At 40.4% G+C, this 24,550-nt stretch overlaps 1 protein-coding gene across 5 annotated transcripts in view; it reads left to right on the plus strand.

The window, feature by feature from the left end:
• CHD7 (chromodomain helicase DNA binding protein 7) overlaps nt 1-24,550 on the plus strand; it is a 128,886-nt gene that overhangs the window by 51,629 nt on the left and 52,707 nt on the right. For all 5 annotated transcript variants that reach the window (XM_084511366.1, XM_084511362.1, XM_084511364.1 and 2 more), the window contains one exon: nt 18,987-19,408. In XM_084511366.1, coding sequence (XP_084367492.1) covers nt 18,987-19,408 — 422 coding nt within the window. The remainder of the gene's footprint in view (nt 1-18,986; nt 19,409-24,550) is intronic.

Here is a 24,550-nt window from a genome sequence, read left to right on the forward strand (position 1 = left end):
CTAGGAGCAGAGAAGATAAAGAAGATGTGGAGGAAAATGGGAAGCAAGTGGATCTCTCTGAGCTTCCACTGTTGCGAGGAATTGTTTTTTTGCTTCTGTTTCTCCATCACCTGTGCATCCCTGAATCAGTACCTAGGGTCTGTTTCCTCTACTTCTTCAGCTTTGTTATATTTAATTTTCATTAGCCAAGCTTAGGAGACAGCAGCTTATCCTGAACAAGCATACAATTTAAGAACTTCTGGGAGTGGGTTCACATTGTGTGGGTTGACATTGTAGAAAGGAAACATTGAGAACTGTTAACTTCTGGAGTGCGGCAAGTTTCTGTGGAATGCTGTGAACCTCTTGATTTTGGAAAACTGCACGTGTTTCAGTATACAACACAAAATCTATCTTTGCTGTATTGTTTCAGGGAACATGCTAAAGTGTTTCAGGGAAAACCAAGCACTGAATTAAATTTAATCGTTCCCTTTTTTCTATTTTGTTAAATATAAACTTGTTCTCATCAGAGGAGAAATTTTCACATATAGTACAAGAGTTCCCAAAAGCGATGTATGCCCACTTACAAAAGATCCTTTTTTGTAAAATGGACTGAATAATTTAATCAGTTGAATTAGAAAAGTATTAGTCGATTTCAATCATTCTTAAATAGTTTTATGTCTTATATAACTCACATAACCAAAAGAATGTAATGACTGTAGTAATTAAGAAGTTAATGGTTCCGTAGATTTTGAATTTAGTGTTCTTGTAAGAAAAGAGGGAGAGCGAATTTGCGACAAGCTTCATAACTAACTTCCTAAAATCTAGGTGTCAATATGAACTGTGTTTTTTCCACTCTCCTTTTACGTCTCTCTCCCTCTCCAGATGGCCCTCCATCCACTTGCATTCTGGTACTTCCTATCTTTTTTGGCCCTGCAAGACTCTGATAACTGTGATAATGGCGTAATTTTCCTTACATGTGAGCACCGAATGATATGAAGTGCTTTATTTTATTTTTGGAATAAATCTTTCTGTACCAGCCAATTGTTGCTAAATATAGTGAGAGGCTTATAACATACAGTGCATGTTTGAATTTAAAGCAATACTTGCTGTAAAAAGGTGACCTCTCCAGTTACATACGCAACCATACATGAAGCACAGTAGTCATTGAAACTATGCTAGGACTTTGAGCTTTATAGTTGTTATTTATATCCCAGTTTATTAATGGAATATTGTAAATGTTTATGGGGACAAGGATTGTCACTTGTGGAAATACAGATAATATTGGATGACTACTTAGTTCTTAAGTCTTTCTCTCTGCTATCCTCCCTTGGAATATATCAAGAGAACTTGTTTGAAAACTAAGGCATTGTACTGGGATTTGGGGAGTTTTTGCTATTTGACACAGTTTGCTTGTTAACTGTTTCTTTCATGGTTGTATTGCTAATATTCCTGTGCATGTTCATGTTCCTGGGTGTTTGTAAGGTGCTCTGTAGCAGTGCTAAGGGGCTGCAGGGCAGTTCCTGAAATTCCCTGCTTGAATATCCAGTGCCATGCAGATCAAGACAGATCAAGAACTTCTCTGTGTCGCCTAACACAGAAATGCTTCGCTTGCCTGCACTTTGTCAGCAGTATGCATCTGGATAGGATAATGGAGGAGGAGACGCGCGGTAGCAGCCACAAACTGTCACAACAGCCACAAACTGCAGACTAAAGCTCAGCTTACCATTAGCTATTTCTGCTGCTAGTTCATGCTGCTGAATGGCAAAGGTTGCGTGGTTGGGAGCGGGGGTGTAATCAATATGTGGCTGTGGCAGCTTACAGAGAGTAACCCTACTGGGCTCAATCCTAAAAGCAGGGATCTCTGCTCCTCGCTGCGCCTCACTTCTGGTGGTGGTGAGGGGCAGGCTGTAATGGGTCGCTTTAGACACACCTCTAGTTATAATATATAAAACAAAATTAAAACCTGATATTGCTGTAGGCACATCGGATTTGAGACCCGCTACATATAGGGATTTTTACATTTTATTATAGGTTTGGTAAAGAACAGCTGGAGCTCATTAGGTGGTCCTTTACTAAAGATAAGGTGCTTAATGTTTCATAGAACAATGTTAATCAGACTGGCTGGATAACTAAAATATGATTTAGACACTATAATTAAGAGTTATCTCAATTGGTACCTCTAAATGAGGTGTTTGTCCGCAGAAAAGGAAGAGTGGTTTGGTGTTTTGTTTTTTTTTTTTTTTTTTGAAGGCAGTGGGGGGAGGTGAGTTAAGGCCTAATGACATTTTCTGATTTAATTGTTGGTTTAGTTCAATTACTACAGGAGCTGGGAAAAGGCCCGGCTATGACATGTCATAATATGCATATTAGGTAACGTATTCAAAGGCTTTCTTTATTTGTTGCTGTGACTAAAGAGCGAGAGCTTGAGGAGTATCTTGGGCTCTTTGACATAAATGGATCTTGGGCAGCATATATAACATCAAAGGATTTTTAACAAGTCTGTGATTTCAAGCCCACTTTGTCATGCTGAAGTTAATAAAATACTGTGATGGCAAGGCCATTCGGGGAGCTGCTATCTCCCCACCTCAAGAGAAAAATAGAATTGATTACTGCTGATCTCTCTGGGCTTTGTGTCTCACGTGCATCCATTAAGGTCTCTTTGAGGCGGTGGTCCCATCCTGTGGCCTGCGTACCTCCAGTCCCCCGTGGACCTGGGAAAGGTGATGAAGGCAGGCAGGTTATACACTAAACAACAACATTTGTAGGGGAGGTTTGTTACACTGCTGCTCTAGAGGCTTACAACAACAAAAAATAAAGCACACAGCAAAAAACTTCTAGCAGAGAGTTGGATGCCGTAGCGTAAACCTCACTTCAGGCTGGGTCTGGTTAGGCCGGTGTCTGAAACGAGAGGGGTTAGAGCTCAGTGTAAAGCAGGATGTAGCATGGAGGAAGCTGTGGAGGTGGATGTGGTGCTGGCTGATGGAGGCGTCGCCTTCCCAGTCCACCTGGAAGCAGCCGGTTGCCCCCGTCCTCTTTGGAGAGGGTGTGGAAAGATGTGAGAAATGTTGTATTTGCCTTTGGGTTTCGAGGGAAGCAGGCATCGCTGAGCCTTTCTGTGAAGCTGGAAATCTTGTGGGAAGTGACAGCGTGAGGCCGCCACCATTCCCTGAATTGTCGGCAGGTTAGTGTCAGCAAGCCATCTAGAAAAGATGCCTTTAACCTGCGATGCGTCCCCGCCGCGTCTGGTAACTTCTTCCACTGGGGTATGTGTGAGCAATTGGAGGGAGCGGGGATGTGCTGGCGGGGCAGGCAAGCCCTCTCTCGCTGTTTCCATTCCCCAGGGTGGAAATGTGCCGCTGGGGGCACGCCTGGGGTTACGCAGGCAGCCACAAACCTCCGCCCTCTTCCGCCCCCGGCTGCCACCGCTCTGTGGGTCGGGCTCCAAGGGGAGCCCTGATGGCAGGAGGTGGGAGGCAGGAGGTAATACTGCTCCAGCCTCGGTGCTGGCACCCACACTGGGGTGCCAGGTTGTTTGTTCTGCCTACACCTCCCTGTACGGCCTTCAGCAGACAACAGGGCTGCAGAGATGGTCCAACAATGTGCTTTGTCTCTTCACGTGTCCAAAATGCAAAGCTTCAGAACATAACTTTCTGCTTTTGAAGGACTTTTACTGTGTCTAAATTGGGTAGTCAAATATCCTTGTGTGGAATTGTAGGGCTGATACACAAAGGGTATATTGTCATTGCACACGAAACTATCCACCTTACTTCAGTTCCTGGTCTGAAACATCACTAACAAGGAGTTGCTGAAATCTCAATCAGCATGTTGTCCTTTTAGCTCACGGGCACTTTCTCTCTGAGTTGTGAAAGCTGAAGCAGTACATGCTTGTATTTGTGACTTAAGCAAAGAAAAAGTTGTGGGGAAAAAATATACATTACCAGCTGGACTGTGAGTAGCTGAAGTATGACTTTCTCTTGCTCTGTCGTTACCTGCTTGGCTCTCACGTGCCTGCTGGTAGGTGCAAGTGATGAAACTCTTGCTTTTCTCCATCTCTTCCAAGTCTTTACACAGACTTGTATGGACTTAGCCCAAAACAAAGCACTCCTGTGAACCATCTAATTGCCTCCCTGGGTGGGGACGGGAGTGGGGCTTAGATAGTAAATTAACTGGTCTGGAGAGCCGTCAAAGCAGGTCCGGGGCTCCCATCTGGGAGCTCTGGAGTAGTTTCTATGGAAGGCAATTTTAAAGGAAGAATTTGTTCCTACCGCCTTTTATGCTCATTGATTCACCTCTCCTGTGTTAGGGACATCGTGTGTAGGAAGCTCTTGAGGAGGAACAAGGTTGCCAGCAGAACATGAGAAAGAAAGCAATGAAAATTCTCCCTGTAGCCTTTCTGGTTATATTCCTGGCACAAATTAAGACACACGCAGCAGTTGGATACCAGCATCTCCTACACCAACCCAATCCTTAAAAGTGTATCCCTTGTATTAAAATATTATAACTGTGTAAACCAGAAACTTATGAGCAGCAATTTCATACATTGCTTACTTCTACTTTTCGCAAACCTTTATCATCTAGAGCATCTAAAAATAAAAAATGACTTCTGCATTGTTTGGGGAAAGTTGTGCAAACAAGGAATAGAAAAGCCATTGCACACGGACACTGGAACTGTGGCATCATTATTTTAAAAGTAACCCTTTCTAGGATAGCCGTGGTATGAACAAAAGCATTTACTAGTCAAAGAAAGATGTAATAAATACAAATGTCTGAAATCACTGAGGTTTTCCATATGGTATTTGAGTAGCCGTATTTATAGCTTTGAGGCTTTAAGGGTGTGAGCAAAGTAAGGCTTATAAAAGAGGCAATAGATTTTTTTTTTTCAGACTGAATCAGGTAGTCTAATTAGAGGCAATCAGCCCTTTTTTCAGGTTTGGAGGTGTAAAACTTACATGATGAAAAAGCTTGGCTTACCCACTGTACTGGTTTGCTTAATATTTAGTTCCCCATGAATATTAACCGTAAATGGGTGCTCTAAGCATATTTAACTAATTTCTGAACTAGAATGCCCAGTATTTGCCACATTCCAAATTACATTTGTTAAAATAAATGTAATTTTTAAATCTAAACAAGGTCTTGCTGTTGATTTTTGGCTGTCAGTAGTCATTAGGAGCAAAGTACTTGTGAAGATTGTCTGGCCATTGAGTTCTGCCTCCAGCTGTCACATGTAGCATCTTATGAAGTACTTTTCATAACCTTATCAAACTTCAATTTAAAGAGCACTTGGCTTTTGCTCTCAGTACTCCTTTTTGAAATCGTGACCCAAATCTGATTAGTCTGATTGTTGGAACATGCATCAGACTTTGTATCCTAAATTTATTAGTGACTCGTTTCATACCCAATTTGTTCTTGTGCCAATTTTACCTTTCATCTCAGTTTTCTTTCTTTCCTCTACTAGGACCTGCTGATGTTTTCTTAAATAGCAATCTGGCTAAAGTAAGTTAAATTCCCTCTAGCCTTCTCCTTCAGGATAATCTGTACCTGTATCTGTTTGAAGTCTAATTGTTGTTGATGCGTGTGATCAGACTTGTATACAGAATTGTGCTATTGCACAAATACTTCTCTGGGTTCAGTGGGAGTCATCTTGAGATGCACTTTAACATTTAATTTTCTCCTCCTCACTGTTCCATCACAGCGGTAGTTTATAGACATCCTGTGGTTAGGTACAAATTTCTTTAGTCTTCAGCTATGCTGCCTTACCTTGTTTTCTGTAAACATAAATGAACACCAAAAATCAGGGCTGATAACAAAAACTGGAAATACTGAAGCATTTCAAGTTTGAAATGAGGAGGGCTTTACAGTGACGGGCTTAATTTTTGTCGAAGTGTTTTGTAGTTGTGAGGTGTCCACACATTTCTGAACATCTCATTTAAAATTAGGAATCTGGGTAAGTGCAAGGTGCTGTACTGCTGCTGGAGTCACAACTGCGTAATGCTTAAAGGACACCTTCCTTTGCAATAACATTTAAAAATACAAATTCCTCTTACTCATCTGCAATCCTCTTCCCACAGCTTGAGCTCAGGGCTATAATGGAACCTATTATAGGCAAAAGGTCTGTGACTCAGCCATCGAGCCATTCAAACTCTTGGCTTTTTTAATTGGCACCATTAAATCTTTAGTAGCTTTTCTCTCATAAAATGGGTACCGTTGGTGTAAAATGCATCGCTGCTGAAGATATATTGTACCTTTTGCCCTCGGATTTCTGTGAGTTGATCAACTGCAGGTGTTGAAGGTTGGTTAGATTTTTTGATATCAGAGAGGCTTTTCTAGAATTACTGCTTAATTACTGCTTTTCCTTCATTTTTAGGAGTGTGTCTAAAATTAAATGTACGAAAGCCATTTCGCAAGTCACTATGTTTGAAGGCTTTTTTCTATTTAGAGACAGGAGAAGAAAGATCTGCCTTTCCATCATGTCTTGGTTTATCTCCTTAGAACTTTTTTAACTGGAGGACTGGGTAAGTTCTATGTGACAGGATGAAATTTATGTTTTCCAAACAAAATTTCTTGAGTATGTAACCAGGAGGAACCCCCATCATTCAGCTGAATTTTCCCGTTCTTTTTTTGGATGTTTTGGGAAGTGAAAATGGAAAAAACAGTAGTTTTGGGAAGGGGGTCTGAAATCAGGAGAGGAAATTTAAAGAACACAGTGAAATTTAAATGTTTGTATACATACATACATACATATGTATTATGAAAAAAAAGGTAGCTTTTAACTCTCGTTTTGTTGTCTTCCCACATACTTAATGTGTGATACTTTGTTGGTATGTACAGTTAGCAAGAAGTCTTTGGTTGTTTTGTTTGCATATGCTTTAGGTGTCTGCTGGAAGTAAGTATTGCAAAACAACAAAGTAAGCTGTAGAAAATGTGAATGTAATTTAATATATGTATTTTAGCTGATTGCATTTACAGAATGGGAGCTAGGAAAGGTCAGAATTGGTGATGCTGTCCTGGTGCCTGTGAGGCAGGGTGCAATACATGTATGCAGCCAGGTTCTCTGTTCCCTTTCTTCCACCTGCAGAAAATATAAAATATAAGATAGAAGTAGCTGTTTCATTCATTTGCTCCTATTACCTGAGCGATTACCTGATAATTTTATTTATTATCCAGCCAACTTTATTGTGAATATCACTGTATCTCATGAAGCAGGCAGACTCTTCCTACAAACACTGTCTCTTTTCATGTCTTGGTAAAGAATTAATCGCTAACTGAGCTTTTAAAACGGTAATTTTAATCCAAATACAGAAAAACCTCAACAACCACTAGTGCATTCATCTTCCAAACTCTCCTGCAATATGTTTTCTGCATTTTACATATGAGGAAGCCAAGACAGACGGACAGGGAGTTGCCTCAGGCGAAAGAGTGATAGACGTGGGATTTGGGGCTTCTTAGTGTATGTTACGCCAGGCTGTGTTGCCTTAAAGCTGAAGCCAGTAGTTATCCAAGGAGATGCTTGCAGTCGTGATTGGTGAGTACTTCTCAAGAAGAAGGGTCTATGGCAAGTCCTCTGCTGGAGATCTATGTTTAGAAGAAAATCTGTATGTCAATGTACAAAACAAAGCAACAACAAAAAAAAGTGTGGGGAAAAAAAATTAGAAAAGTGCCACGGTGAGTTGAGGCTGGTGGAAAAAATGGACAGAAAATTAGCTTTCCTGATGTTCACTGCTCTGAGCACAGATCATCTCCTTGCAGTCTGTACGTAAGTATTCAAGGTAACATGAGTCTTCTCTTTAGGATATTATCTTAGTCATTCAGATCTGATTTAATCTAAGAGTCCCATCCGCCCTGTGTGCTGAACAAGGCAGCAATTCTAGAAGTAACTAGGGAGGAGCCGGTCTGTGCATTTGAGATACTGCTGTAAAAAGTGCTGGGAAGTAGAACTTGTTTCATAAGTGACATGAACTAGGGGAGTTCTTGGTTTTCAAGGATTTGAAATAATAACTTAGACTGCAATTTAGAAATTTAAAGGATGTTTATAATTTGTAATAGTTTTTCCTAGGGTTACAGTGGACTATTTTATTCTTTCTTCAAGACAGCAGTGCATGTTTACTACTTCGCTTGCAGGGTGATTCACTTGGGTAATGTCTGAAGAAACCTTCTGAATTTCTGCTGGAGAAGAGTAGTTTAATGCTAGATAAATGGGTTAGAAAAGTTACTCCAACTTACTAAAAAAAACAACTAATAGAAATAAAAGTGCTAGTGGGTTTGGGGATTTTCTTTTTCTCTTCTGAGGTGAAACTTCTTTGTAACTAAGGAAATGGCATTTTGAACATCAAAACAAAATGTTAGCTTTTAGATCATTTTAAACAGAGAATCTCCTCCTAGTAAGCACGCTCACATGTGCTGTGAGATTGGAATAGCAGCAAGTAAAACATCTTGAAATTTGGAGTAGACATAAACACTACAGACAGGATGATTGAGTAACTGTGGATATCATCATATATCAGAGAACATTTACCAAATATGGCCTTTTTTGGGAAATTCTGAGATCAGAACCTTCTCATCAGAACAAGTCAGCAAACGAGAAGATGAAAATCAAGAGGAAAAAGTGTTTTAACTTCATTGCCTTGGTGATGCCTTCTGTACTGTAATGTGTCAGAGGTCCATGGGGTTGGAGAATTCTGTGGGTTTTTATTTGTTTGTTGTTATTTTTAAATTCATAGTACAAAAGCCTTGAGTACAAGTTGTAGTATAAAAAGAAAAATAAAAATCGCATTAGCTCAAACAATGAATCAAGAAGATTTTGTCTTTTGGTTGTGGATAAAGTGCACCTCCCCCTTGGGGAAGGGGGAGATGGCAAGGGGAAGGAAAGGGGTATTTTATTATCTGTCTAGTGGGGTCTGTTGCAAATCATCCAAATGAAATATTGATGAACCAGAAGTTTTTCAGCCCCAAACTGAAACCAAATTGTAGCGTGTGTGGTTTCTTTTAATGCTTTAAGATCACTTTCCTTAAGTTAGTAAGCCCTATCTGCAAGACATCCTGGCAAAACTGAAAAATCTTGCTGCAAATAGTGGAAGAATTCCATAAAGGAAGATGCTTTATTATTTAACGAAAACAGTTATGGATGGCATTGTGGAAGTATGGTGGCACTTAAGTGGGACTTCCTTTTTATGTACAGCAATAAAACTCATGTTTGAGTCCTTTGTTGTGTCTGGTAGGCTCTTAAGCACCTAAGGACGTTTTCTTTTTCTTGGGCTTCTATAACATGACAAATATTTATGCCTTTGGGGAAAACTTGTTCTTTTTTTCATCACTTCTACCTGCAACCTCTTATGAACTTCTCGTTAAAAGTTCTCTATGGATTTTATCAAAGTGATGATTGTTACATTTTTGATATGTGCAGGCTTCTTAAAAATGCATGTTTCACATGTCTAGAATCTGATGGTGGGGCTTAAATTAACTCTAAAACAAAAATGTTGGGCTTCAGCTTTCCTACGTAAGTGAGGGACTAGGAAAGTGACAGACATCTTTTATCTGAACTAAAGTCTTACTAATATATTGGGACAAACACGACGTGTAATTTTCTAAAAATATATTTGAAACCATTTTGCTCGTGGTTGCTGTATTTTATTACTTTACGAACGTGTCAGCAACAGTTGTATCAACAAGCACTCAGTTGCTGCCCTCATTCATTTCCAGGAGAGAAGGTGTGGTGGACAGGGGAACCCCCCACCTGCCTCCCAAGACCTGGGCATCCCCTGAGGTTGGCTAGAGTAAAAAGGTTGGCTGAGTATGAGGACTTCTCGCATGCTGGGGAGAAAAAAACAAAAAACAAAAAACTTCAGTTTATCAGAGATTTTACAAATCAAAGACACAGCTTTTAAATTTATATATGCACTTCATATACATATTATCTATACACCTTGTATGTGCCTCTCAGATTGGAAACGAGGAGACATTTCTTCTCAGAAAGAGCAGTCAGGCATTGGAAAGGGTCACCCAGGCAGGTGGTGGAGTCACCATCCCCGGGGGGTGTTCAAGGAAAGCTTGGATGTGGTGCTTAGGGACATGGTTCAGTGGTGACATTGGTGGTAGGGGGATGGTTGGACCAGACAATCTTGGAAGTCTTTTCCAACCTTAATAATTCTCTGATTCTATTGATACATTTATATATACATGTTTCTATCTTATGGAAATAAATATGGTACATATTATTACCTTACATGCATAATTCATAATTTACATATATAGCCTGTTAAATAGGTTTTCCTGTAAGTTTCCCTTTTCTGGGGGGTTAGAAGGGGTAGGGAAAAAAAAGCAGCAGGCCAGAACCTCTTGTGCTGGTGTGGCATGTAATGCTTTTATTGTTACTGTGCTTGTCACAACAAAAATCCCAGGCAGATCTTCTTTGTTTGTCCATTGCGGCCAGAAGCAGCAGCGCTTGCACCAGGCAGGCTGCTCTTCGGTTTCCCCCCAAGTCATAAATCCGAAGCCGTTTGCTCTGTGTCACACTCATTCGGGTTTCAGTAACGCTTTGGGAACATGCTGACCAAAGGGGCTGTGAGCCAGGTAAGGTCCCTCTAAGCAGGAGACTTTAAAATATATATATATATTTTCAATATATATATATATATGTGAATATGAATATATATAATATATATAGGGTACATTTATTGTTTTGATTACTGTCTCCAGTCTGTAAGCACTTAATACACAAGTCAGGAGCGTGTTGTTGGGTTTTCTTTATCTGGACAGGGTGTGTTAGGGAGGATTCATAGCTGATACCAGAGGCACGTAACCTGTGGAGTGCAGCGTGATGGAGGAACTGGTTACTTGGAAGAGGGGACAAATTGCTGTGTATTTGACATGCAGTACCTGCCTCGAAGGAAATCGGCTGGAGGCGATGGTGTGTGCAGGGCAGTACGCATCTCATCTTCCTGCGGGAACCTGGATTTCAAAGTGTGGCTGGGAAATGTGCCTGAGGGAGGGAGGAGGATGTGCTCGTTTTACAGAGGAACTGCTTCATTTTCACAGTGAAGCTGAATGGCTTTTGGGAACATGGAGGCAAGCCCAAGAACAACAACTCTGCTGGTACATAGACTGAAACATTAAGTTAGTCTGTATAAGGCTGGTGTGTTCAGTAATAGCAGTTTCACTATTATTGTTTTGGTTGAATATTTGAGAGTGTTTCCTCTCCTATTCCCCCCTGTTCTGGAGGAGCTGAAGCATAATACGAGGTGTTCTGGATACCATTTCATCCCAGCATGGTCTTAGTGTACAGCATGACTTCTCTCTTGCCTGCAGTTGTACAGCCACCACCTCATTTTAGAGGGGTTGGAAAAGACCTGTGATAAACCTTGTGGAAGACCTACTACAAGGAGTCCTGTAGTAAGCATTAAGTATCTTGGTAGTTGTGCTTGGGCAGTGAATACGCACAATTTTGTAAGGAAAATAACTAAATTTTTAAATACAGGTCCTACTTGGCAGCATTGAGGTGTTAAGAAAAAGATGTTTATGGGCCACTAGGACTTTTGCTGGTCTACCTCTTATTTACCCACCTGTGGTGTAGCTGACACAGTACAACCTCTGCAAAACTTGTGTAGTTGAACCCCTGTTGGCACGTTTCTGGTATGTTTTACTGCTTGATAGTGGAGCCTGCACAAAAGTGAAACCTCCTTTGGTGTGGCTGTGCAGGGAAGAGCACAAGTTGTCAATGTCAGCAACCTGGGTTTCACTGCCAGACTTCAATGCCTCGTTGTCCCACCCAGTGTGTGCCACCGCAGCCAAAGCTGGGGAAAAAATTGCCAAAATCCTAAGTCTATGCAAGGATGCCGGAGAGCAGAGAGTCAGACTTGTGCTGGTTACTGCTGTGTAATACTTAGTGCCTGCCCTGCTTGCACTGGGAGCAATCCTACACTTCTGTCTAAGCTAGGATATATTACAAAGTAATGTGTAACATTAAAGTATTGAAATGTTCATCTTGCAGGCCATCACATTAGCGGTTGTATGCAATCAGTATGGTAGCTGTTGTAGTTTCTGATGTGGAGGGCCTGGCGGTTGTCTGGTGCTGTCTGTTCGACGTTGATGCTGGTTCTGACCCATGGTGAGCACCAGGAAGGGCTCTTGTAGGCGAAGTTGGTTATTCTGGAGCTGTGGACGAGCTCATCAGTGCTCCCTGCGTGAGTAATCTCTCCCAGTTTACAAGAGCACAAAACAACATTGCTACATGCGATTACTGTAAAATACAATGTGATGTTTGCTTTTTTGGATGGCCGCATTAGTGTCATTCATCTTTTGTAATCTGTGTTGCTCCACGGAAGGGCATGACCAGAAAATAATTCTAATACCATGGTTGTGCTGAGACTCAATTACAGAACTCTGCATTTTGTATAGCATGTTTTTATTCTTCCACACATGGTAATGGGTTGATATTTTCAGCTCCACCAAAGCAGCAATGATTGTGCTCTTGCAGTGGTGGCTGAGGGCATGAAGATTGGTTTTAAACATTTCTATTCCACTCTTAGGGTGGAGAATTGCAGTTGTCTTGATTCAGAGTTCTTCCAAAAACTTTACAGCATCAGCAAGTTTTAACTTTTCAGTAGTTGTATTTTAAAAAAAGGTCTCAGTCCATAATAACAGAGTAGGAAAACTGCTTAAGAAATAAAATTATATTGCAATAGCACTTCACTGAAACGTGAACTTTTTTGACACAAGCTGATATTTAACTGTCGAGTTACTTCTTGATAAGGAAGAGTTAATCAACTTCTCTTTACCATACTTTCTTCATACTTTCATATTTTGTAGAAGTATGAGAGATTTAGTAAGCTACAAGATTCCTGCCTGGTCTATTTGCAAAATAGACTCATTCCATTCTCATCTGGTGCGATATCTTTCCCGTATTACAGAAAAGATCACTGACGGTGTTGGTAGGTCTATACATGCAAGTTGTCACCTTGGAACTACCATTTTTTTTAGAAGGGTTTCTGAACTATTGCTGTACCAATGTTTCAGCATCATGCTGCCCGAAATACTTTAAAGTCTACTGAGTATTTTCATACAGTAAAATTAAAAAAAAAAAAAAAAAAAAAAAAAAAAAAAAAAAAAAGACTTACACATCTTCACTTCAAGACAGACATTTCACACAGAAGGGAAGGGACCATCACTCATGGTAAAGGAGTAAAGAAACCTGCCAGTGCAACAGATCTTGGAAACAATTACAGGTATGAGCATGTTCTTGAGGATATTTGTGGATTTTAGCTACTATAGGAATTACTACGCGGTTTCTGAGGCCGTGTCGATTTCTGTTTACTCTGGAGTTTTTACTGATATGTGAAATTCACAGGAGGACAATGCTGGGCTAGAGAAGCCAAAGCATGCTTCAGATGGAGGGAGCAGCAGGGCAGGCCTGGTGCTGGAGGCGTCGAAGGGACAAGTTGAGAACTGTAGGGACAAAGCGGTGTATGGAGAAGTGATGGGGAAACTTTCCAGGTGATTTGTTTAGAGGACAGTCAGGGATGAGTAGTTTGCTCTAAATAATCCAGAGAGATGATGAATCCTTTCATTAACTTCTGAAAGAAGGAATTAAGGGGCAATTTATACATGCAATGGCCTTTAAACACCCTGTGGACAGTGCTGTCAGGAAGGATACGCAGTCAGTGTAGAATTGCGTAGGGCTACTGTAGTCCCTCTTCTGTTTTAAATAGCTTTCTTTGGTCACAGGTTGCTGATGTGTTTTTCCAAAGAGAAGGTGAGAACTTAACAGGAATGTAATTGCTACGAAAGGGAATATTCAGCAATAGTTTACCTGACAGGAAATTTGCTGCTGCATGGAGCAGGTGGGAATTGATTGGGTGCTTACACTGCTCTTGCACAACTCGGTTAATAAACCAAAGTCCAGGAAAACATGAATAAAGTGTGGTTACAGTAGATCTCTCTCAAAAAGTTGGAAGAGACCAGGGAGACTGGAAATACCCTGTCTGGCAATTAAAATAGTCCTGATAAAAAAGAAACAGGAACTTTTTTTTTTCTGTTTCGGGCTGACGTTTAAATTTCACCAGGTTAGCTGAGTCACGTCGCACACTTCGCTGCTCTTGCTTCAGAGCCCTCCCAGCTCAATATTGGCTCAACTTGCTGCTCCGCTGGGGAGCTGCCACTCATCTGCTTTCAGCACTTAAGCGCGGTTGATTGTGGTTCAATCCTTGTTCAAGCAACAGAAAGATTCTCCTTAGCCTCCCTCCCTGCCACCAGCCCTCCCTGGGTTAATCCTGCATCCTGTCCATCCTGCTGCTTTACGTAACAGGCCTGCTCGGAGACATCTCTCGCTTCTCTGGGCTGCGGGGAGTGAGCTCAGATCCGAACATGGAAGCAGCCATGAAATGCAGGCAGTTGAATTCTTAATTTATCAAATCTGGGCTGTTTGGAAGTTTACAAATAAGTTTGCAATCCAGAAAAGGGAGGTTCTGCCCTCTAAAAACTACCGTTTTCATGTAAAACTTGCTCCGATATTGTTGGCTTTGAACGATAAAGCAGAAGCGTGTTACTCTGCTGGGCAACCTGTTGAGCTGCAAATTATTTCAAATGCTTGGAGTTGGTGAAGAATTGCTGTTTTGCTCTAATAAGCCGCGATCTTTAGGAGTGTCCTGCATTGTGATATTGCATGTTAATAGCATTGATCAACTGTCAGGCGCGGGGAATTGATGAGCAAACGTCCATTGTAAAATTAAATGGTATTACTGAAGGCTGTACCGAGCTGCCGGTTAGGGAGGTGACTAGACCCAGTAGTCTGTGGTAGGAGTATTAATGTGAGCTCCAGGTTTTTTCGCATGATTAAAACAGGCCATCTGTTCTTTGTTAAATGTTTACAAAAACAGCTTTTCTCTAAAAGATTTAAAGAGATGTGGGTCTAGTAAACACACCAGTGTTTTTGAGCACCTTTTGCACCTTATTTCGAATAATGGCAAAAATAATTCTGCTGCAATAGCAAATAGGATTAATACCTATTTGTGTTTAATCTTCAATGGGTTCTCTCCTGTGGAAGATTAAATTCTGTACCAACATGCTAAATTATGGCTTTGTTATGGCTAAAAACAGCAGGGGAAGTGATTTCTGTGAAATACACAGATAGTTTTTTCAGTCTTGTGTATTATAAATTTTTACCAATCTTTTACTAATTTGTAAATGGAAAATGGGGTCCTTTCATTAGAAATTATGACCCTGTAACTAGAGTTAATCCTTTGTCGATCTACAGAAGTAGAACTGTTTGAAATAATTCCCTGTGGTAGGCTTAAACTAATATTTACTAGTGAAAGCCTATTCTTCTTCCTCTTCTACCCTCCTAAGAAAGAGTGGACAACGGGGTTTGGGTAAGAAAATGCATCCCTCGTGCTGCTTCAAGTCTCCTCTGCTCACCAGACTTGTGCTGCTCCTACACAGCTTCACACTAGGGAGCAATGTGGGGTTGTCGGTAAGGGATGCACTGGTTTAGAATATCGCAAAAAGCGCAGGCACAGACTTCCTAGAAAAATGATGTTAATCACACCCCATTCTTTGAAAGAATGCTGTGGTTTACAAGGTCACCTATAAGTGAATTATAAAACACGCAAACTGCAAAGGGAGTTGCATGTGGCAAAAACAGTGTATTTTTAAATGAAAGGAAACTTGACCAAAGCCTAATTAAGGAAAAGTGGGCTTTCTGTAGCTTTGTGTTTGGGGTTGTGAATGATGTGAAACAAAATCACGGCATTTTAATTTGTATGCTTGGTTATACACACACCTTGGCACTGCAACTAAAAGGGAGTAAGTGTTTCATTTTTATTTCATATGTAAGGTTTGCATGTAATACATAGATAACGTGGCTTTAAGAGTAGGTTGAGAATGACTCTTGTGGATAACCTTCTTGAGGTAGTAAGAATCTGAATTTTCATGAGGTAACATTTTACAGAATTGCACTGAGCACAGTTTTGCAGATTACTGAGTACTGCGGTGTGGAAGCATCTGCTACTGTTTTCGGTGTGTAACCTGATGGCCAGACCTTGCACTAAAGCTGCAAATGTCAAATCATAAAGGGCTGACATTGCTGCTGGAGAGACTCAGAAAGCTATCTGTCTTATGATCAAATTTGCTGGGGAATGTTCTGAAAGTTGTTTAGACTTCTTAAAATAAATACATAAATAACAAGACTAGAAAGGAGACAATGAATACTTTTTAAAGTTAGATTAAAAAGGTAATTGGACTACTCAAGCTTATATAAAACTTTGTATTGACTTCAGTGACATGGTCATATCACTAGTGTAGGTGCAACCTTGCAAGTTTTATAGAACTATATTTAGGCAGCGTTACTGTATTTCTTGCAGTTTGTAATGCTTTTTGGCTTGGCTGTTTTACATGCTTTAAAGGACAAATTACAAAATGATGAAACAGCCAACTCTGATTTATTCTAAAAAGTTGTGCCTCATACATGAGTCATAGACAGCAAACAAATAGTGTGTTACCAAACATAAAGTACTTGCTAAATACACATTTTATAAGTGATAGAAAGGAAAACTTGGATTTCTTGGATGTTAGATACAGCAAGTGAGCAGTATTTAGAAAGAGGACAGCTCAGTGAAGACATTGATGAAATTGAGACTTGAAACCTCTGAAAAATTCAGAATGCTTGAGATATGAAATGACACAAAACAGAGAATTGTAGTGTCTTCATTGGGAAAATGTAGGTTAAAAGTACAGGTCTGAAAACCTAAGAATAAAAAGTGTTATAGGTGATCTGTGTGGTATTCCTGTGTTTTCTAACCTAAAAACCAACATTAGGCAGTACAAATATATAATGATGTGAGGGGCTGAGAAGAAGGTTTTGTTCTATGTTGCAGAACAAATCTGAGGAGGTATCCAACTCAGTCAACAAAATTCAAAGACAAATAGAAAATTTTATATCATCTCTGTTTTTTGTAATGCATAGTTGGACTGCAGGACCCACTGGCATCTCTGATTTCCTGAGGCCAGCTTTTTCAGTACAGATATGCAGTCTCTGTGAACTTTCCAGCATGAAGTTATCCAAGTATCGTTGTGACCATAAGGTTTCTAGAAGAGGTGCTGATTCAGGATGCCTACCGTGACATTGCCTTGGGGTGGGGCTGATGGATGTGGTGGTAATGAATTAGATGCATCAGGTTTGAAGTGATTTTCACTGTGACTAAGGCCCTGTTGCACTAAGAAGTATCTTAAACAGGTGGAGGATGGGAAGGAACATGCAGAAGTCACCCTGGAAGTTTTCTGATGAAGCCAAGCAGACCCAGACCTTTGGTCAGCCTCGGGTTTTCCCTCTGTCCTGGAGTCTCCTCCATAAAGAACTGTGGTGTCTTGCTCATACTATTCGAAACTCTCCCAGACAGAAAAAGGGCTGTCTTCACTTCTTGATGGCCTTGGTCCTTCTGCTTGGGTAGCTTCTGAGCATGTGGGTGTTTTGGGGGCATAGTGAGTGGTTGGAATTTTTTTTTTGCTGCTTGGAGAAATGCTGAAGATAGGACTGCACTAGTTCATTTGCTTACATTCAGAAAGCTATATTAATATGTCTTTAAAAATACACGTGTATTCACTTTCTCACCCAGTGGTATTAAGAATTTTATTTCCTAAGTCTAGGTGTGCTGTTTTTTAGATTGAGGTGGTCAAACTGTATGTCTGTGTATGTGCATCAGTTTCACATGTGCTCAGAGGCTGGGTCTGTAGTCATTCATTACACGCTTGCCACTTCTAAATGCTGTTTGGAGGAAAAAAAAAAAAAAGAGGAAATGAGATGAAATGAAATGCAAATAATATTACAAGCAGGTACTCCTGTTTCTGAAAGTAAAATTCTGATTTGCTATAAACCTTTCTTTTCCCCAGTTCAGTGGATCAAACACCTCAAATGGCTAGCCTTCGTGACCACAGCTAATGGGGAGCTCTGCCACCTAGAATCACGCCGACTTAACTTCTAGGGAAATGAAAAGTAGGAGAAAAATGGAGATAAAGAGGATGGGAAAATGTTCTGACCCTATATTTAGTTGTAAGAAAAGCATCAGTACGGTGTCATGCTATTACTTCTCTTCTTGAAAAGCGCTGTAGTCCTGAGTTTGTAGCTGCAGGCAGGCAGTGAGGAGAAGCAGGTCAGGGCTTTGATACGCTGCAAAGTCATGGTAGGGCTTAGACATCTTTTCATTGCAGACTCATGGATCTTTGGGCAGAACAGAACCGTTAAAGAGAGAATAATCGCAAATGTGTTCGGTATGCTTAGTCCAGGCGCTTGGCAGAGGTTTCCTTTTATGAAGTACAAGTGTGATATGAGGCTGATGCACCACTTGGACTTTGAAAAAGAGATACTTTTGCAGCTTCACAAATGCTTAAAATGCTACTCTGTCCAGTCTGTAGCAGCTACAAATCTGTTTCGGTTACGTGCAGGGAGCTGGGATTCTTTGACATAAAATGTAACAACATATTACACTCTAAAGTGGCTTAATCCTTCACGTGCTGATCAAAATACCTACTGTCACATCCTGAACCAACGTAAATTGCCCTGATTGATTTTGTATAAATACAGTCTGTGAATATATTCATTTCCTTGTTGCATGGCAAGAAAGAAAGTTATTTTTTTCTCCCAAAGGACAAGTTCCCTGTATAACAGAATGACTTGCAACAAGTTATTCTACCAGCAACTACTCTGAATATAGAAATGTCTGAAATAACAATTGCTTTCCTTTTGTATCTAAGTGTTGAAGAGCCTAAATATTTCCTATCCTTCCACTTTGTATGAAAGCCTTATTATAGAATAATTTTACCCTTGCCACATCAAGAATTTCTGGTGATTTTGCCACTGTTTTAACTGCAGAAAGCTTCTTCTTAACACTGGTTTACTGTGTAGTATTTCAGATGTTTAATCTTCTCCATAGTATTTTCTCCCTCTATAACCTCCTGCTCCAAAAGAGCAAAGCTGTAGAAATCCAAGCTGCAAATGTAAAATTTTATTTCTGTTTCTCTCTCAGCATTCTCCGTCGGAACCCTTTTTAGAGAAACCAGTGCCGGATATGACTCAGGTTAGTGGACCGAATACCCAGCTAGTGAAAAGTGATGATTATCTGCCATCGATTGAGCCGCAGCCACAGCAAAAGAAAAAGAAAAAGAAAAACAATCACATTGCTGCCGAAGGTCCCAGTAAAAGTTTTGGTAAGGAAGACTTTCCTGGGGGACTTGATAGCCAGAATCTAACCAGGAACTCAGTGGATTGCTCCCAAGAAGAGAAGAAGAAAAAGAAAAAGCCCAAGGCAAAAAAAGAACCGAAGGATCCGAAAGAACCCAAGGAAAAGAAGGAACCCAAGACCCCCAAAGTCCCTAAGACCCCTAAAGAGCCAAAGGAAAAGAAAGCAAAAAATACCACGCCAAAACCCAAGACCAGCAAAAAGAATAGGTAAGTCTGGAAACTTCTATATGTTTAGAGAAAAAGAACATGCTTGTGGGATTTCTAGAATATCTGCGCTAAATGGAGTGGGTGGAGAGGAAATCTTTTGTCATTTGACCTCAATCATCTGCAATACCATGTTTTTGAGGAACTTCTCAAGTATGTTTCTCTTGTATGGCTTTCCTGTTTATGGCTACGCAGTCATTCTAAATAAGCTGGAAAGGCAGAAGTATTTGCCATACCCAGCGAGGTTAATTTTTCTTTTCAAGGCATAAACATTTCTGGATCTGTTAGATTTCAAAACTAACTCCTTTTCTTCCAATGCTGATCTGTCCTTGTGTGTGGTTTGTGTATTAAGAAATTAAATTGCTTCAACAGTAATTTAGGTTTGACCAAAATCCAGACGTGAAGAGCTTAGAGAAAAAAAAAATAATTAAAAAAAAGGTTTGATGATGTTTTTGTCTAAATAAAGAAGTAAGTTAGGTACTTAGTGTTGTTACAAGTTGTATGGCACTATTTTATACTGACACAACCCATGAGTTATAAGCTTTGCAGTTAAAAAGGCATTTTTATATGGATATCAATATACGTTAGTGTGTCCTTTGCTCTAGGGATTATACCCATTTTAATGTTTCGTGTAAAGACAATTTTTCTAGCACAGAGCCTTTGTGGGAGGACCAGATGCTTCAACCCTGTTTCTTAGCTGTTTTCACTTGGCATTGTGTCCCTTTATGAGGATAGGCTTAAAATGCTACGGAGTAGTATGAGAAAGAGCAAACCGCTGTTACACATGAGTAAATACGTCATAGATAATAATGCAGATTCTTTCCTTACCCCTCAACTCCCTAAACACCACGATTATAAATGCTCACTTGAAAGAAAGCTGAGAGGAAAAAGACATTAAAGCTCAATTTTTTTTTCATTTGTACCTAGAATTTCTTACAACTGTTCTGAATTTGTTCCAAACATCTGAATCTGTTTTTCAAGATGTGGCTAGTGTTATAAAATATAACTTCCAGATGGAAGCACAGCCAGACTTGGTTAATCCAAATCAGTTTGCAAAATCCATTTGTATCAGGGTTTAAAAACTGCAGTTAATGAATCAGCTTTGCATATATTCTGCAAGACTGACTATTGGGTAGTTTTGATACGGCTAAATGAGGCACAGATAGTATGAAGCTACTTGTTCCTTTGGCAAGATAGGGATTTGTATTTATTTATTTATTTTAGGTTAACAGAGACAGTGTTTCCTAAAGAATATATAAACACTGGTTTGTAAAAATCAAATGTTTTTCTGACCGCCTGTGTGAACCATTCAATAAATTACGGTTGATTAGCCTGTCCTCTTGCTGCAGTTACACAGGCTATGTTCCAGCCCGTCCTAAGGTTGGGTTTTATATACAGAATAAATCGCAGCTTAGAAAAACTCTTTAAGCTGTATCTCTCAGCACACGTTAGTGAAGCTGAAATACTGTATCAGCTAAAGTAACCTTTTTGTTCCATTTCCATACATTCACTGGTTTGAAGGCCGAACAGGCCGTATTATTGTGTAGTATAGAGCATCTCCTCCCAGCAATTTTTGCACCGAGTAATAAAAAAGGCTTTTACTGTAGGACTTCTCAAGTAGTGCAGTTTTACAAGGTCCTGACTGCAATGAAGCTTTGTTTAATAAGCAATGGTTAGAAGGAGTGTGGTGTGGGTTCCTGTGGCTGTGCTGCATGTCAGACCTCAGAACTTGTCTGTCCTCTCCACTCAATCCTAACACCTCTTTGCATGTCTTCTCTAATATGTCTTGGGATATGTCGTGCAGATTAAAGGAACAGCATTTCCTTTGAAGGAACAAATCACTGCTCTCTCAGTTGTATTTGTAGAAAGGCTTTATCTTCTTTCCCACGCAATAACTCTTGTAGATAGGTAGCTAGATGACTACATTCTGGTATTCTGGTAGCTACTTAGCCCTGTTGTTTTACCTGTGAGAGAAAAGTGTTTGGATCAGCATTAAAGAGCAGGTGTTGTTCCTTATGCTTGCGTAGAGGTGTCGAGAAAGTCTACTTTTTCCCTTAATGGACTTGTCTCGCTGCTACCAACTGCTCTTTTGAAAACGACGTTGTTATCATTTTGTGGTCTTGTCAGCTTCGGTATCAAACTTCTTTGAAGAGCTCTGATGCTGTGTTGGGATGCTGTGCCACTGAAGAATTTTAAATCAGTGAAAGAAATGTGCTTGCTTTGGCAGTATCACGAACGGGGGAGTTGGTCCAGTGACATATCATTGATAAAGTTTTTAAATGAATCAACGGCCTAAAAGATGAATTGACTGGGCTGCAGTGTTTCAGTAGTGCTAACTCCACAAAGGAGATATTACAGTTGCTGAGATGAGTAAGATTCATGCAGCTTCACGTAGATTACGGTATGATTATGTAAAAGTAAAATATTATGATGAAAGTTAATAAGATGGCTAGCAAGTGATTACTTCTAATGTTGCTAAGTATTTTTGCTTGTAAGCATTGGAAAGAGTAGTATGATTTAGATGTCTAAATGCTGTGCAAAACAAATGGTTTTCTTTCCTGAATGAGGAAATCAATTTTAATAGAAGAGCAGTCTTGCACTCATGGAAAATTCAGGTAAAGTCAGACATGGGAAATGGATTTATCAAAGAACCTTATTGTTTATTTATTTATTTTGGCTAGAACAAATCAAGTCCCAGATAACCAATTTTGACGTATGCTGTATCTTAACCATTTTGTAATGAAATATAGCTCAAAACTTAACCCTGTCATTTCAGTTTAAGTTTTGACCGACAGTATAATCCTCTTATTAAATGGACAGTATCAAAAAATAGAGAGAAACTTTGTCCTTCATGTTTCTTCTGTGTTTGGTGTAAGTTTTGACAAAGTGAGCAGCCTGTCTCACTGAAAAGCATCTTAATGTGACGGAGAGGTCAGACTGGAGAATGGAAGAAGCTGATTAGTTTCATGCTAGTTTGAATTGTGTGTCCCATGATGTGTTAAAAAGAAAGAAAACACTAAAATTGGGAGCTAGTATGTTGCTCTGTCTACTTGGTGATTTTGAAAGAAAGATCCTGTTACTGTGGTATTACTACACTTGCAATCAATATTGGTCTAATCCTGCTAACACTGAAGACTAAATACAGTGGTTGCTGGTAAAAAGCCATTTGCAAAACAAATATTTTGTAAACCAAACTAGTCAGGTTCAAAAATTAAAACACAGGTATACCTAAGGTCACAAACGAAGGGCTTTCATTAACTTGTTTGGATGCAGAGTATTACACAGGCTTTACACATTATTGAGCTGGCTTCAGGCACGTGCAAAGCAAGCAGAGGTTTTTTTTTCTGAAAGTAGATGGACAGGGAAAGGCAAGGAGTCCTACTAAATTGCAAAGTCATGGCTCAGATGTCTGTTCCTCCTGTGCCTGTCCCTGGAGGAGATGCGGACCACCTGTTTGAGAAGATCACGCTGCTGCACAGCTGATAGCTCTCCCGCTGCTTCCTGTGAAACCCTAGAGAGTAGCCACTGATTAAGGTGGGAGAAGCAGGAACTACTTGAAAGGGCCAAATGGCAGCTCCTTGCTGGAGCTCGTCTCTTTCCCCATCTCCTCAGAGCAGTGCGCTGTGCTTTGCAGAGCTGCTCTTATCTTGCTTTCTCCTCTCCAGGAGAAGCTCGTGTCCTTCCCACACGTGCAGCAGCAGCCTGGGGTGGAGGGTAGGGTGTGTGGGTTGCTGCTCTCATGGGGAGTGCTAGCTCTGGTGTAATTATCTCTGTTAGAGGGAGGTGGAGACTGACCCTTTTGGCGCGCAAATTAGCTATTTGTTGTGTAGGAAAGGGGATGGCTTCTGGCTGCGGAAGTGGGAAAAGGCTGCTGCACAGGGGGAGTGGTGCGAGCAGCAGGATGCAGTACCTTAGGGAGCCAGGGGACAGGAAGAGAGGTCCCTAGGTGGTACTGGTAGTTTCCACTCCGAAGCTCACATCATCCTGAGAAAGGCAGGAAGGGGCTGCCTGTGGGAGAGGACAGGAAACAGTGCAAGATTTCCATGCGCACGTCCACTGAGGCTGTGGCTTTTCACACCTGTCCTCATCTCCCTTTTGAACTAGCCCAGCTGCCAAATATTTACCTTTGCCTGCCCCACAGACAGTCCTTGCAGGCTTCACTGTTACCAAAGCTTATGTTTTAGTGATTTGGCTGAGTTGTCAGGCTGGAATAAACCTTGTCATCCTATTGTTTTTCCTACTTCTGTGACATGTTAAAACAGATTTATGTGTATGTATGTGTTTTTTTTTTAAAGGGGTTTTGATTAGAATAGAAGCTTTAAAAAAATAAATGTTTACTGTAGATAAGGCAATGCAGAAAGACTGTTGGTCCTAGCCTGTTGAGAGGGTGGTATTTGGGATGTATTTGGGGGTTTTGGGGAGGTTTGTGGATTTGTTGCTCTGCAGTGGATGTGCAACATATTTCTAATCCCATATCCTCTCAGAAATTTATTATAGGATAGTGTTCCCAGGTGGAAGAATAGGGATCAATAGTGTCTGACTTATTTTGAATGTTTATATGACAGAAAAGAAGCATCACCCAAATCCTGAGAGCCATCATAAATTACACTAATAAACAGACCTGTCAGTCACCCAGTTCAGGTGAAATGGTTGCACACTGTAAATATGAGGGCTAATTACTTACCCTATTAATTCTGCTAAGCATCCCATGCTTTTGGGGGTATTTTTAGGTCAGACGGTTAGGCCCTCTGAGATCCTGGAGTTTGACCTCTCCCTGTAGGTGGCTGCTGGCTATGTGACACAAAACATGGTTTGTTAAAGTTTGCATACTTGTTCTCAAATTGTAATTTGTGCTTCCTTCTCTGTTATCCTACTCACTGTTTTCCTCTTCAGACCCTGTTTTTATTTGTTGTTCTCTCATCTGACCTTCTGCAGGTTGTCTTCTTGCTCATCCCCTAACTGTTAGAAAGTATTTTAGTGTTTTGTATGCATGCAAATACCTCCTGAGTAAGGTACTATGAGATGTGCATCCCAAGTTAAGGATTGACACGCAGACCCTAAATATAATGCCAGAGCCTCTAAAAAGAGATTTTTACCTGCCTGTACTTACAGTGAGGAAAAGTCATTCTGGTCCAGCCAGACACT

The sequence above is a fragment of the Aythya ferina genome (genome assembly GCF_964211825.1).
Source record: "Aythya ferina genome assembly, chromosome: 2".
Classification (NCBI taxonomy): Eukaryota; Metazoa; Chordata; class Aves; order Anseriformes; family Anatidae; genus Aythya; species Aythya ferina.